The 15,064-nt window shown below is 44.4% G+C and overlaps 1 protein-coding gene across 1 annotated transcript in view; it reads right to left on the bottom strand.

The window, feature by feature from the left end:
• The window catches only part of CPNE8 (copine 8), a 453,180-nt gene extending 443,368 nt beyond the window's left edge, over positions 1-9,812 (bottom strand). Inside the window, exon 1 of the mRNA XM_077264830.1 lies at positions 9,577-9,812. Within this exon, the coding sequence (XP_077120945.1) occupies positions 9,577-9,704 (128 nt within the window). The 5' untranslated portion in view covers positions 9,705-9,812. The remainder of the gene's footprint in view (positions 1-9,576) is intronic.
• Between the last annotated feature and the right edge of the window lie 5,252 nt (positions 9,813-15,064).

The following is a 15,064-nucleotide window of genomic DNA, read 5'->3' as shown; positions in this document are numbered from 1 at the left end:
CACATAGTGCCAGATGTCAGCTGCGATAGTCAGCTGACACCCGGCCGCAATTGGCCGCGCTTCCCCCGTGAGCGCGGCCGATCGCATATGACGTACTATCCCGTCGGTCATACGGGCCCACCCCACCGACAGGATAGTACGTCTAATGTCAGAAAGGGTTAATCCAATAGAAAACTTGTGGGGCGACATTAAAAATGCTGTTTCTGAAGCAAAGCCAACAAATGCCAAAAAATTGTAGGATGTGGCCCAAGTATCCTAGGCTGGAATAACAGGTGCCAGAAGTTGGTTTATTCTAGGAAACAGTTCTAAAAAGCTGTGGGTATACAACTAAATATTAGATTAGTGATTCACAGGAATGTGAAACCCACAAAAAAGTACATATTGTGAGTTTGTAAAGCCAAATGGAGACACTGCTATTATTTACAACAGCCCTATGTTCATTTTTTGCTATTTTCTGTAAAGTAGTTAAAAATTGTATACATTTCTCTTCATGTTTTGAATTAGAAAACAGTGTACAATGTTCCTAATGCATGGAAATAAAAACTAGTAGAAAGATTTTGTGATTAACGCAAGCTTTTGAACAAACTGTCATTATTTTGAACAATACTGATATTGTAAATTAACACACAGCCAGAATAAAGTCTTTTGTTTGAAATAAACAAAACACACACACACCTATTGAAACCAATGTATCCTGCAATAAAACAAAAATAAAAAAACAACCATATCCCTCACCTGTCCGACGTTCTGTCCAACAACGTAATCCATGCTTGGGGATAAAATAGTTTTGGATTGCGATTCCACTCGCAGCTGTTAACATGTTAAGTGCCACTGACTGTCTGTCTCTGACAGGGGCATTTAACATGCTCGTGCCAGAAGCGCATCACTAATCCCACCCATTGGCACCACTGTCACATGACCGCAGGTCGCCGATGGGTCAGCATGACAACCCGGGGTCTGCAGGAGACCCTTGTGGTTGTTACTGCCAGATAGCTATGAGCTCCGCCCAGCGGTCGGTGCTCATAGCAGGAGATCATTTTAGCTACATGCAGCAGGGCTCAAGCCCTGCTATGTGTAGCACAGGCGATCGGATGAACACAGCTTCTACAGTCATGGCCAAAAGTATTGACACCCCTGCAATTCTGTCACATAATACTCAGTTTCTTCCTGAAAATGATTGCAAACACAAATTCTTTGGTATTATTATCTTCATTTAATTTGTCTTAAATGAAAAAACACAAAAAGAATTGTCCTAAAGCCAAATTGGATATAATTCCACACCAAACATAAAAAAGCGGGTGGACAAAAGTATTGGCGCTGTTTGAAAAATCATGTGATGCTTCTCTAATTAGTGTAATTAACAGCACCTGTAACTTACCTGTGGCACCTAACAGGTGTTGGCAATAACTAAATCACACTTGCAGCCAGTTGACATGGATTAAAGTTGACTCAACCTCTGTCCTATGTCCTTGTGTGTACCACATTGGGCGTGGAGAAAAGAAAGAAGACCAAAGAACTGTCTGAGGACTTGAGAAACCAAATTGTGAGGAAGCACGAGCAATCTCAAGGCTACAAGTCCATCTCCAAAGACCTGAATGTTCCTGTGTCTACCGTGCGCAGTGTCATCAAGACGTTTAAAGCCCATGGCACTGTGGCTAACCTCCCTAGATGTGGATGGAAAAGAAAAATTGACAAGAGATTTCAACGCAAGATTGTGCGGATGTTGGATAAAGAACCTCGACTAACATCCAAACAAGTTCAAGCTGCCCTGCAGGCCGAGGGTACAACAGTGTCAACCCCTACTATCCGTCAGCGTCTGAATGAAAAGGGACTGTATGGTAGGAGACCCAAGAAGACCCCACTTCTGACCCTTAGACATAAAAAAGCCAGGCTGGAATTTGTCAAAACTTACCTGAGAAAGCCTAAAACGTTTTGGAAGAATGTTCTCTGGTCAGATGAGACAAAAGTAGAGCTTTTTGGGCAAAGGCATCAACAGAGTTTACATGATAAAAAAAGAGGTATTCAAAGAAAAGAACATGGTCCCTACAGTCAAACATGGCGGAGGTTCCCCGATGTTTTGGGGTTGCTTTGCTGCCTCTGGCACTGGACTGCTTTACCGTGTGCACGGCATTATGAAGTCTGAAGACTACCAACAAATTTTGCAGCATAATGTAGGGCCCAATATGAGAAAGCTGGGTCTCCCTCAGAGGTCATGGGTCTTCCAGCAGGACAAAACACACTTCAAAAAGCACTAGAAAATGGTTTGAGAGAAAGCACTGGAGACTTCTCAGGTGGCCAGCAATGAGTCCAGACCTGAATCCCATAGAACACCTGTGGAGAGATCTAAAAATGGCAGTTTGGAGAAGGCACCCTTCAAATATCAGGGACCTGAAGCAGTTTGCCAAAGAAGAATGGTCTAAAATTCCAGCAGAGCATTGTAAGAAACTCATCGATGGTTACCGGAAACGGTTGGTCGCAGTTATTTTGGCTAAAGGTTGTGCAACCAAGTATTAGGCTGAGGGTGCCAATACTTTTGTCTGGCCCATTTTTGGAGTTTTGTGTGAAATGATCAATGTTTCGCTTTTTGCTTCATTCTCTTTTGTGTTTTTTCATTTAAGACAAATTAAATAAACATAATACCAAAGAATTTGTGTTTGCAATCATTTTCAGGAAGAAACTGAGTATTATCTGACAGAATTGCAGGGGTGTCAATACTTTTGGCCATGACTGTAGTCTCCTATGGAAACTATTGAAGCAAGTGTAAAGTAAAAAAAATAATTGTTTTAAAAATATTAAAAAAATATAAAAGTTTAAATCAACCTCCTCATTTGCACCATTCAAAATAAAACGATATGAAAAAAAAAAAAATACACATATTTGGTATTGCCGGGTTCAGATACACCCGACCTATCAATATACAGTATAAAAATAATTAATCCGATCGGTAAACAGCGTAAGGAGAAAAAAATGAAAATGTCAGAATTACGTCCTTTTGATCGCCGTCTCATTGCATTAAAATACAATAATGGGAGATCAAAAGTTTGTATCTACATCAAAATGGTATAAATAAAAACGTCAGCTTGGCACGCAAAAAATAAGCCCTTGCCCAGCCCCAGATCACTAAAAATGGAGACGCTACGGGTCTCGGAAAATAGCAACTTTTTTTGATTTTGTGTTTAAAAACTTTGGATTTTTTTTCACCTTTTAAATAAAAAAGAACCTAGACATGTTTGGTATCTACAAACTCGTAATGACCAGTAGAAATCATAATGTTAGGTCAGTTTTAGCATTTACTGAACAAGGTAAAAAAAACCAAAAAAACAAATGTGGCATTGCACATTTTTGGCAATTTCACCGCACTTTGATTTTTTCCCCCATTTTCCAATACACTATAAGGCATAACCAATGGTGTCGTTCAAAAGTACAACTCGTCCCACAAAAACAAGCCCTCACATAACCAAAAAAACGGAAACTCAAAATCGCAAGGTGGTGAAGGGGTTAAAGTGTGCACAACCTTTAAACCTACACCTCATAGGTTTGCCCTGTTCTTTCTTCACCTATTTCTTTCAGTTAGAGAGAAGGAAGAAATAATACCACATCAATAGTTAAAGCAATCTGGCCTTGGCTTCTACTTTGTACAATGCAAATCATTTCTGACTACGTTTATCATTTATCTCCGTTTCTCTGAATAAGGATACCATAAAGAGAACAGGAAAACCACATTCAGCACTATATTCCATCATTTGCATAGCATTCTAATAAATATTCAATTCATTAAATGACCTGTTTATGATCTGATTGGTCACATTCCATCTGAACGTTAATGTTGACATATTAAGCAATAGTCTATTTCCTGATTTTGTTATCATCATAAGGTTGTTTCCTGTAAGCAAAGGGTATTTCTGTCCTCAGTAGAAATGCCGTTATAAACACAAGACTAAGGGCATGATTCATAAATGCTTTTATGCTAGTGTTCTGGCATAAAAAAGATTTTAAAAGTTGAAAAATGTTGGTGCAACTCAAGAAGGCGCTAAAATATTGTTACTGACTGGGTATTCTCATACCATTTTCACCCAGCTCCGACAGAGTGGGCAGAGCTCAGGGGGAGCAGGAGTGTGGCGACAACTGCATGTCAAATTCATTAAGGCCGGTTTCACACGTCAGTGGCTCCGGTACGTGTGGTGTCAGTTTTCTCACGTACCGGAGACACTGACACACATAAACACATTAAAATCAATGTGTCTCTGTACATGTCATTGATTTTTTGCAGACCGTGTGCAAAACATGGAGACATGTCAGTGTTCGTGGGAGCGCACGGATCACACGGACCCATTAAAGTCAATGGGTCCATGTAAAACATGTACCGCACACGGATGCTGTCCGTGTGCAGTCCGTGTGCCGTGCAGGAGACAGCGTTACAGTAAGCGCTGTCCCCCCAGCGTGGTGCTGAAGCCGCCATTCATTTCTTCTCTCCAGCAGCATTCGCTGGAGAGAAGATATGAAAAATCTTTTTTTTTTTTTTTTTTTGTGTTTAAAATAAAGATCCCTGTCACCACCCCCCTCCCACCACCTGTGCGCCCGCCCGCTGGAAATAAAATACTCACCCGGCTCCCTCGCTGCTTCCTCTCAGCGCCGCAGCTTCTTCCTGTATGAGCGGTCACGTGGTGCCGCTTATTACAGTGATGAATATGTGGCTCCACCTCCCATAGGTGTGGAGCCGCATATTCATCACTGTAATGAGCGGTACCACGTGACCGCTCATACAGGAAGAAGCAGCGGCGCTGAGAGGAAGCAGCGAGGGAGCCGGGTGAGTATTTTATTTCTAGCGGGCGGGCGCACAGGGGGTGAGAGGGGAGTGGTGACAGGGATCTATATTTTAAACACAAAAAAAAAATGATTTTTTATATCTTCTCTCCAGCGAACGCTGTTGGAGAGAAGAAATGAATGGCGGCTTCAGCACCAGATGCAGGGTACAGTGCTTATCTCTAGCGCTGTCTCCTGCACGGTCCGTGTGGTACCCAGTCGGCACACGGCTGCCGCACGTGTGCCACACTGATGTGCCACGTGAGCACACGGACACATGGACACGGATAACTCCGGTACCGATTTTTCCGGTACTGGAATTATCTGGACGTGTGGGACAGGCCTGAAAGGGTTGTCCACTACTCGGACAAGCCCTTCTCAATCTATATAGTTGCCGCAGTAAAATAACTCTCTCTGCCAGGGCTCATGTGACATTGTTACGCAGCGGTGACTCCGCTGTAACAACGCCGGCACCGGAGGTGAGTTTAAGCGTTATTATTTTACTGGAGGCAAACATACGAATTGAGAAGGATTGTCCCATTACTGGACAACCCTTTTAAAGGGCTTGAAGTAAGATTTGTACAAGGCGCAAGCCACTAGTCAAATGCATGATTCATTAAGAGGCATGTGACTCCACCCTGCCCCTTTTGTGGCCTTTGAAATTATATCTGCATGTCTTATTATGGCATCATGTAATAACACTTTAGCTACGGATACATTGATACATGACATAATGTATGGTTGAATGGAAGTACAATTTGGCTTATAAAATTGTAAGACACACAGAAATAGCAGTCTGTTCTGTACATTAAGCAGCGTATTTCCTAACAGTCTGTGAGCACAGTAACTAATTTACAGCTTATTCAACGTCCAAATGAATGACAGAAATGCTGGTCTTACCAAGGAAAATAAATAGAATTACTAAAAACTAACCATAGCCCTCTGTAAATGCCAGCAATCAGGACGGGAATTGCCCAAATAGCAAGTCCTTATGACTCAGCCCCTGACACCTAATCAGACAATATCTGATATATACCCTTCTGTATCCAAGTCATTGTTTCCCTTGCATCACACATAGGTCATGGTTTTGGAAAACTCACAGACATAAAATTGGCAGGATCCACTGAAAAAATCCGATGGACAGCTAACTGGCTATGCTAGAATACAAGCTATAAACTTACATGACACTTTTCATTACCATAATAATCCCATCGGCTCACGCTGATGAGCAGTTGCTATGGGTTACAGCACTCGATAATTCATAACCTTCCTCCATATACATATACAGGACTTCTGATAAGCACATAGAACAGATTCTACACACATTTCTTCAATAAGTATAAAACTTAGCAGCAAATACTAAAACATCTGAGGCTACGTTCACATTCGCGGCGGGCGCCGCAGCGGCGGGCGCAGCAGCGGCGCCACATGCGTCATGCGCCCCTATATTTAACATTGGGGCGCATGGACATGCGTCGCACTTGCGTTTTGCGCCGCATGCGTCGCTGCGGCGCCCGCGTCCGGCCGCAGAGGACGCAGCAAGTTGCATTTTTGCTGCGTCCAACTTTCGGCCAAAAAGGACGCATGCGGCGCAAAACGCAGCGTTTTAGCGTGCGTTTTGCCGCGTTTTTGTTTGCGTTGTGCGCTGCGGCGCCGACGCTGCGGCGCACAACGCAAATGTGAACGTAGCCTTATATAGCAGTTTGATGAAAATATTTGTGGAATGAAGGAGTGTGTGGGGAGGGACGTCTGCCTGAAAAGGAAACGTCAGGCACTAACTCTGCTTTCACCAACCGTTACATCAGCCATTCTGAAATATGAAAAGAAAGCGAAACATTTCTGATTCATAGTTTGGAGACGACGGTTCCAGAATGCAACAAGAAGAGAAATACGTACCACCATTACAAGGAATGCACTGATACCATATGACAGCAACTTACACAGGGTGATAGGCAAGTGGGAAACTCCATAATGGGACCTGGTACAGTCACATATGAAATAAATGTCAATAGGGATTTATGTAAATAGGTATTTTGCCTGTGTGCTATTTATTCTTCTATGTTTGCTATAAATACTTAAATATCCATAGACACACATATATATATATAGACATTGATCATATAAATGTTGCTTTGCTGACTCCTATCCTCATAATTTGCTCTAAAGACAATGTGCCATTATCTGCCCTGACCATACTCTGGTATCTGCCATTATCATACTTTGGTATCTGCCCTGACCATACTCTGGTATCTGCCATTATCTGCTATCACCATACTCTGATATCTGCCATTATCTGCTATGACCATACTCTGATATCTGCCATTATCATACTCTGATATCTGCCCTCACCATACTCTGGTTTCTGCCCTGACCATACTCTGGTATCTGCCATTATCTGCTATGACCATACTCTAATATCTGCCATTACCTGTTATGACCATACTCTGATATCTGCCATTATCATACTCTGATATCTGCCCTGACCATACTCTGGTATCTTCCATTATCATACCCTGATATCTGCACTGACTATAGTCTGATACCTGCCATTATCATACTCTGATATCTGCCCTGACCATACTCTGGTATCTGCCCTGATCATACTCTGATATCTGCCCTGACCATACTCTGATATCTGCCATTACCTGTTATGACCATACTCTGATATCTGCCATTATCATACTCTGATATCTGCCCTGACCATACTCTGGTATCTTCCATTATCATACCCTGATATCTGCCCTGACCATACTATGATACCTGCCATTATCATACTCTGATATCTGCCCTGACCATACTCTGGTATCTGCCCTGATCATACTCTGATATCTGCCCTGACCATACTCTGATATCTGCCATTACCTGTTACTTATGACCATACTCTGATATCTGCCATTATCATACTCTGATATCTGCCCTGACCATACTCTGGTATCTTCCATTATCATACCCTCATATCTGCCCTGACCATACTCTGATACCTGACATTATCTTCCCTGACCATACTGTGATATCTGCCCTGACCATACTCTGATATCTGCCATTATCTGCTATGACCATACTCTGATATCTGCCATTATCATACTCTGGTATCTGCCCTGACCATACTCTGATATCTGCCATTATCTGCTATGACCATACTCTGATATCTGCCATTATCTGCCCTGACCATACTCTGATACCTGCCATTATCTGCCCTGACCATACTCTGACATCTGCCCTGACCATACTCTGATAGCTGCCATTATCTGCTATGACCATACTCTGATATCTGCCATTATCATACTCTGGTATCTGCCCTGACCATATTCTGATATCTGCCATTATCTGCCCTGACCATACTCTGATACCTGCCATTATCTGCCCTGACCATACTCTGATATCTGCCCTGACCATACTCTGATATCTGCCATTATCTGCTATGACCATACTCTGATATCTGCCATTATCATACTCTGGTATCTGCCCTGACCATACTCTGATATCTGCCATTATCTGCCCTGACCATACTCTGATACCTGCCATTATCTGCCCTGACCATACTCTGACATCTGCCCTGACCATACTCTGATATCTGCCATTATCTGCTATGACCATACTCTGATATCTGCCATTATCATACTCTGGTATCTGCCCTGACCATATTCTGATATCTGCCATTATCTGCCCTGACCATACTCTGATACCTGCCATTATCTACCCTGACCATACTCTGATACCTGCCATTATCTGCCCTGACCATACTCTGTCTGATATCTGCCCTGACCATACTCTGATATCTGCCATTATCTGCCCTGACCATACTCTGATACCTGCCATTATCTACCCTGACCATACTCTGATACCTGCCATTATCTGCCCTGACCATACTCTGTCTGATATCTGCCCTGACCATACTCTGATATCTGCCATTATCTGCCCTGACCATACTCTGATATCTGCCATTATCTGCTATGACCATACTCTGATATCTATCATTAGGAGAATTATTACATTTTATCACCCCAGTTTCTCTACAATAACAAGTTACACACATGGTTGGCTGGCATGACCTGATGTGATGGTAGCACAAACAAGATTCAAATTCATTGTGAGCAAATAATTTATTTAGTCATCTTATGAGGAAATCAGAAAACGTGACATTATTAGGTAATGCTCAGCTGGCACTTGCCCCCTCTGTGTCTTGCATCACCTCTATGTACTCTGTGCCACCTTCTGGGAGCCTGGTGTGTACACAGAGTAATGTACACATACATGCAAACTAATATAAATATATATATATATATATATATATATATATATATATATATATATATATATATATATATATATATATTAATACACATGTTTGTGTATATATATTTATTACACAACTACATACATATATTTATCTTATGTATAAGCGTGTACACCGTGTGATATACGCATAGATAGAAATATATATACTGTATACTGTGTACCTGTCATTATATATAGACACAAGTAGTAAGATACATACATATGACATACACGCTAGACAGCTGCTGATACAATGTTTACGTGATCTGTTTACTGCACATGTCCCCTGTCCCCTCACAGATTAGTACATAGTATGAGACACATGACAGGGAACTCTCCGCCACGGTCCCTGGGCTCCCCGCCACGGTCCCGGGAACATCCCGCCACGGTCCCGGGAACATCCCGCCACGGTCCCGGGAACATCCCGCCACGGTCCCGGGAACTTTCCGTATCTGACAACCCCCTTGTTTCGAACTCAGGAAAGATTCTCCTCACCTGCATGAAATGGTTAACTCCACTTTGGTCGCTGGGATGCTTGCGCTGAAGGGGTTAAAGTCCCCCAGAGAGGCCGTATTCCTAAAGCCGAAATCCATTTCGAGCCCCAGTTTATCCGGTCCGAACATGGGGAGCAGCGGAGAGTTTGTGGAAGAACCTGAGGTGAGCGGAAAGGAAGAGCCGCGGCGGCACTCGCTCCTGTCAGCTATACGGGACGCGGCGCGCAGTGCAGGCTCCACACTGAGGAGGAGGAGGCGGAGGCGGGCACAGGCAGACAGGCGCTCGGCTGTGCCCTCCTCGTGTGGAGGAATTCCCCCGTTCACCACCCTGGAGACGTCAGCCGGACACAGCCTTGGTTTGGTGAGCTCGGTCCGTGCCTACTGCTGCTCCTCAGGGCTAACGGTGTCTTCTGTAGGAGCCCGGGGCGACGCCGACAAGGTGGCTTCTCAGCTGTGTCTTCTTCGTAAACAATTCTCTTACATTTCTCACAAGTTTAATAATGAGCATGATAATATCACACACTGATGGAGGAGCCCTGCAGGGGAATACACAGAGAGCAGCTGTGAAAAATTACAGCTGGCACAAAAGTGGGCACCGAAGTGGGCATGTAATGGTGGGAGTCAGAGGATTGAATGATCTCACACCGTAAACACAGACAGTGATGTCCGGCATGAAAATAGCTCCTGTGGGCTGCCCCAAATGGGTTCTGGGCATGAAAACTGGCATCAACCTGGGCAAGCAGCCGCTCGTCACTGATTTAGACAAGCAATGGTTTGTGAAGGGTTAAATGACTTTTGGTCACACCTATCACACTACAGTAACACAGAAAGGGGTATCTGGCATTTAGCCCACACCAGGCCGGCTCGCATGGGTTCTCGGCCGGAAAGCTGGAATCAAAGTGGGCAAGGAAGCACTTTTTTACTGACTTTAAACAGGAACTGGTGGTTTTAAAGGGTTAAATGACTTTTGACCACAAACATCGCACAAAATTGAAAGAAATGACCTGGAGTATAAGTTGGTATACCTCCAATCTGTAGGAGCATGTTCACAGTGGCCAATAATCAGACAAAACCTGAGATAGAAACAAAATAGATACAATGCTGTAAGGATGTTTTCACATTGTGTTGTGTGTCCCCGTCGAGGCATACGTCTGACATCACCCGCAAAATGGGGTCTGGACACATGCGCTGGCCACCGACGGGGCCATTGACGGCAAAGCTGATGGCAGAGCGAACATGAGCTCTGCTGTACATTTTTTTTCAGGAGTGTACGCCTACAGGAGGCAGACACTCTGATGCAGTTTACCACGTCCAAGTGTCTGCCTCCTGTAGGCACACGGTCAGACTGGCCCACCGGAGAACCAGAGGATTCTCCCGTGGGCCTAGGCACTGACACCTGCGAGTATACAGGGCCATCAGTTGCCTAGGGCCTCCGCAACTCCAAACACTGTCTGCTATAAGGGCCGGCAGACTAAGGCCAACACTCCCCCAGAGGCCCCCAGCCCACGCCACCGCTATGGGGCCATAAGTCAGGGGGGCCGGGTGCCAGTGCTGCCCCCTGGTGCGCGCCACATTCAGATGTATTGGCATCATAGATGCCCATACAAATGAAAGCAATAATGAAGGAGAGAGTCAGATGACGCTCCATCCCCCATCATTCCCTTCTGCCTCTGACACAGGTGCGCAATGACATCACTTCATCGCATACCCGCTGTGTGCCGGGCAGACTACAGTGGGTGCAGCTGCCAAGACCAGAGCAGAGCCAGAATCACTGTGGGAACAAGGAGGAGAGGTGAGTATTGTTTGTTTATATATATATATATATATATATATATATATATATATATTTATATATATATATATTTATACACTGGTCACAGCACAATACCGTGCAGGACGCTTGTAAGGCCCCCTCCACGTCTCCGGGTGTACTGGCCTGTCTCCTGGTAGCGCATCCAGCCTCTGGACACTACACTGACGGACACAGCAAACCTTCTTGCCATAGCTCGCATTGATGTGCCATCCTGGATGAGCTGCACTACCTGAGCCACTTGTGTGGGTTGTAGAGTCCGTCTCATGCTACCACTAGTGTGAAAGCACAACCAACATTCAAAAGTGACCAAAACATCAGCCGTAAAGCATTGGTACTGAGATGTGGTCTGTGGTCCCCACCTGCAGAACCACTCCTTTATTGAGTGTGTCTTGATAATTGCCAATAATTTCCATCTGTTGTCTATTCCATTTGCACAACAGCATGTGAAATTGATTGTCAAACAGTGTTGCTTCCTAAGTGGACAGTTTGATTTCACAGAAGTTTGATTTACCGTATTTTTTGGCATATAAGACGCACTTTTTCCCGAAAAAAATTGTGAGGAAAATGGGGGGTGCGTCTTATATTCGGAACGCAGGCTTACCGGCATTGTGGCGGCGACAGAGGTGCGGGCATGATGTGGCACGGTGAGCTGTATGGCGTGAGCAGGTCCCATCCATATTTGAGGTGAATCCGCGGCCCGGTATTGATGGAGAGCAGCAGCGCTGGTTAGTTACGGTATTTTCAGGTGGCGGCGGCCATCTTGCTGAGGCCGCGCGTGCGCAGATTCACTACTCTGCCTCCCAGGGCTTCAGGAAAATGGCCACGCGTGCGCAGATGGAGATCGCGGCGGCCATTTTCCTGAAGCCGTAACTCACCTGCGCTGCTGCTCTCCATCAATACCGGGCCGCGGATTCACCTCAAATATGGATGGGACCTGCTCACGCCATACAGCTCACCGTGCCACATCATGCCCGCACCTCTGTCGCCGCCACAATGCCGGTAAGCCCGCCGCCACCAGGAAAACCACCCAGCTCTGCTGCTCTCCTTCAATACTGCTGTGGCGTCACCTAAAATGTGGAAGGGACCCTGGCCGCTGCCACCTGAGGAAGTGACCGCACATCTGCCACCGCCACAGCAACCTCCCCATGGACACCAGGCCATGGCGTCGCCCACCTAAGCAGGATGGGACCCTGCTCAGGTGCGCGCCATTCCGCCCACCGCACCTCAGCATCACCTCACCTCTGCCACCACCATGCCTCCTGTGACCCTGCTCTGCCACTGCCTGCCCTCAGGTAAGAGATCTTAAATTCGGACAATAAGACGGACCCCCATCTTATAAAAAATCTTTTTTTCTGCATTTTTCACCCCAAATTTGGGGTGCGTCTTATAGTACGGTGTGTCTTATAGGCCTGAAAAATACGGTACTTGGAATTATATTCTGTTGTTTAAGTGTTCCCTTTATTTTTTTGAGAAGTGTATATACACATACACACATATATACACATGCACACAGATGTGCTTCTCACTAAATTAGAATATCATCAAAAAGTTAATTTATTTCAGTTCTTCAATACAAAAAATGAATCTCATATATTATATAGAGTCATTACAGAGTGATCTATGTCACGTGTTTATTTCTGTTAATGTTGATGATTATGGCTTACAGCCAATGAAAACCCAAAAGTCATTATCTCAGTAAATTGGAATACTTTATAACACCAGCTTGAAAAAATGATTTTAACATCCAAAATGTTAGCCTATTGAAATGCATGTTCAGTAAATGCACTCAATACTTGGTCGGGGCTCCTTTTGCATCAATTACTGCATCAATGCGGCGTGGCATGGAGGCGATTAGTCTGTGGCACTGCTGAGGTGTTATAGAAGCTCAAGTTGCTTTGATAGCAGCCTTCAGCTCGCCTGCATTGTTGGGTCTGGTGTCTCTCATCTTCCTCTTGACAATACCCCATAAATTCTTTATGGGGTTAAGGTTAGACGAGTTTGCTGGCCAATCAGGCACAGTGATACTGTTGTTTTTAAACCAGGTAGTGGTACTTTTGTCAGTGTGGACAGTTGTCAAGTCCTGCTGGAGAATGAAATTTCCATCTCCAAAAAGGTTGTTGGCAGAGGGAAGCATGAAGTGCTCTAAAATTTCCCGGTAGACGGCAACGCTGACTTTGGTCTTGATAAAACACAGTAGACCTACACCAGCAGATGACATGGCTCCCCAAACCATCACTAATTGTGGAAACTTCACACTAGACCTAAAGCATCTTGGATTGTCTGTCTCTCCACTATTCCGCCAGACTCTGGGAACTTGATTTCCAAGGTCTAGTGTGAAGTTTCCACAATCAGTGATGGTTTGGGGAGCCATGTCATCTGGTGGTGTAGGTCACTGTGTTTTATCAAGACCAAAGTCAGTGCAGCTGTCTACCAGAAAATTTTAGAGCACTTCATGATTCCCTCTGCTGAAAATGTTTTTCTAGATGGAAATTTAATTCTACAGCAGGACTTGGTATCTGTCCACACTGCCAAAAGTACCAATACCTGGTTTAAGAACAACAGTATCACTGTGCTTGATTGGCCAGCAAACTCGTCTGACTCGGCGGACTACATATATAGAGCACTTAATTGCTAGAAGAGCAGAATCCCCTCCCAAGTGATCCTATTTTGGAAACTATACCCCATGGGGAATTTATTTACAGGTGTAGTGACAATTTTGACTCCATAGGTATTTTCCAGACACAAGCAGCAATGAATGTTGCCGAGTGTAAATTGCAAACTGCCGTTGTAGTGACCAGTATACTATAGTCACCAGTACTTTGCAGTCCCCAGTACATTATGCCCAGCCCGTGCTTCTAGAGGCTTGCACCCGTAAGTTAGGCAAACGCTCATAGCTTCAGAAATGCCAAACATGTGGGTGCTATATGTGGTTTAAGTACACTGTGGAGCTCAGAAGGGAGGGGGACATTTGAATTTGAGAGCACAGAATTTGCTAGTGAGGAGCCATTTAGCTTTTCCAGAGCCTTTGTACTACAAATAACATGAAAGCTCCCTATATTTCCATTAACAAATGACAGACCTGAGAGCGGACTTACTTTTTTTGTGGATTGAGTTGAAGCTTTTATTGGGAATATTTTACATAACGTTTTGTGTCAGTTATCCTGCATTCTACGCTAACCACTTTGGGGTTTCCATCTAAACCTCTGAGTGACGTGGTTCAGATAAAACCTCCGAAAAATTTATTCACTATAATAAGGCAGCAGAGTTACTCTGAGCTCCATCTGGCCTCTGTTCAGCGGTGTACTTCTTTTCAAAACTGTGGCCGACGGCACTTTTAGGCAATCCTAAAAAGACGGACACCACCAGATCACAGGTCAGATGCCATCCACAGTGCTTCCATCTGCCTCATTATAGGGAATCTTCTGCCAGAGGTTCCATCTGAATCACGTATTTCAGAGATTTACACGGAAACCCCGATGTAAGCGCTCAGCGCAGAGCTCAGGATAAATGTGCTCCGAGCCTTACTGCAATCTATGAGAGGCAGAATGAAAGAAACTTCAGCATGTGAAGAATTAGTTTTATTTATTTTTTACACCGTTCCTCTTGTGGGAGAAGTGATTAGGCGACTTTATTCTTCGCGTCGGTGCGATTACAGCGATAAGAGAGTTATATAGGG

The sequence above is a fragment of the Ranitomeya variabilis genome, chromosome 5 (genome assembly GCF_051348905.1).
Source record: "Ranitomeya variabilis isolate aRanVar5 chromosome 5, aRanVar5.hap1, whole genome shotgun sequence".
NCBI classification, from domain to species: Eukaryota; Metazoa; Chordata; class Amphibia; order Anura; family Dendrobatidae; genus Ranitomeya; species Ranitomeya variabilis.
This window is presented reverse-complemented; position numbering and strand designations above follow the sequence as displayed.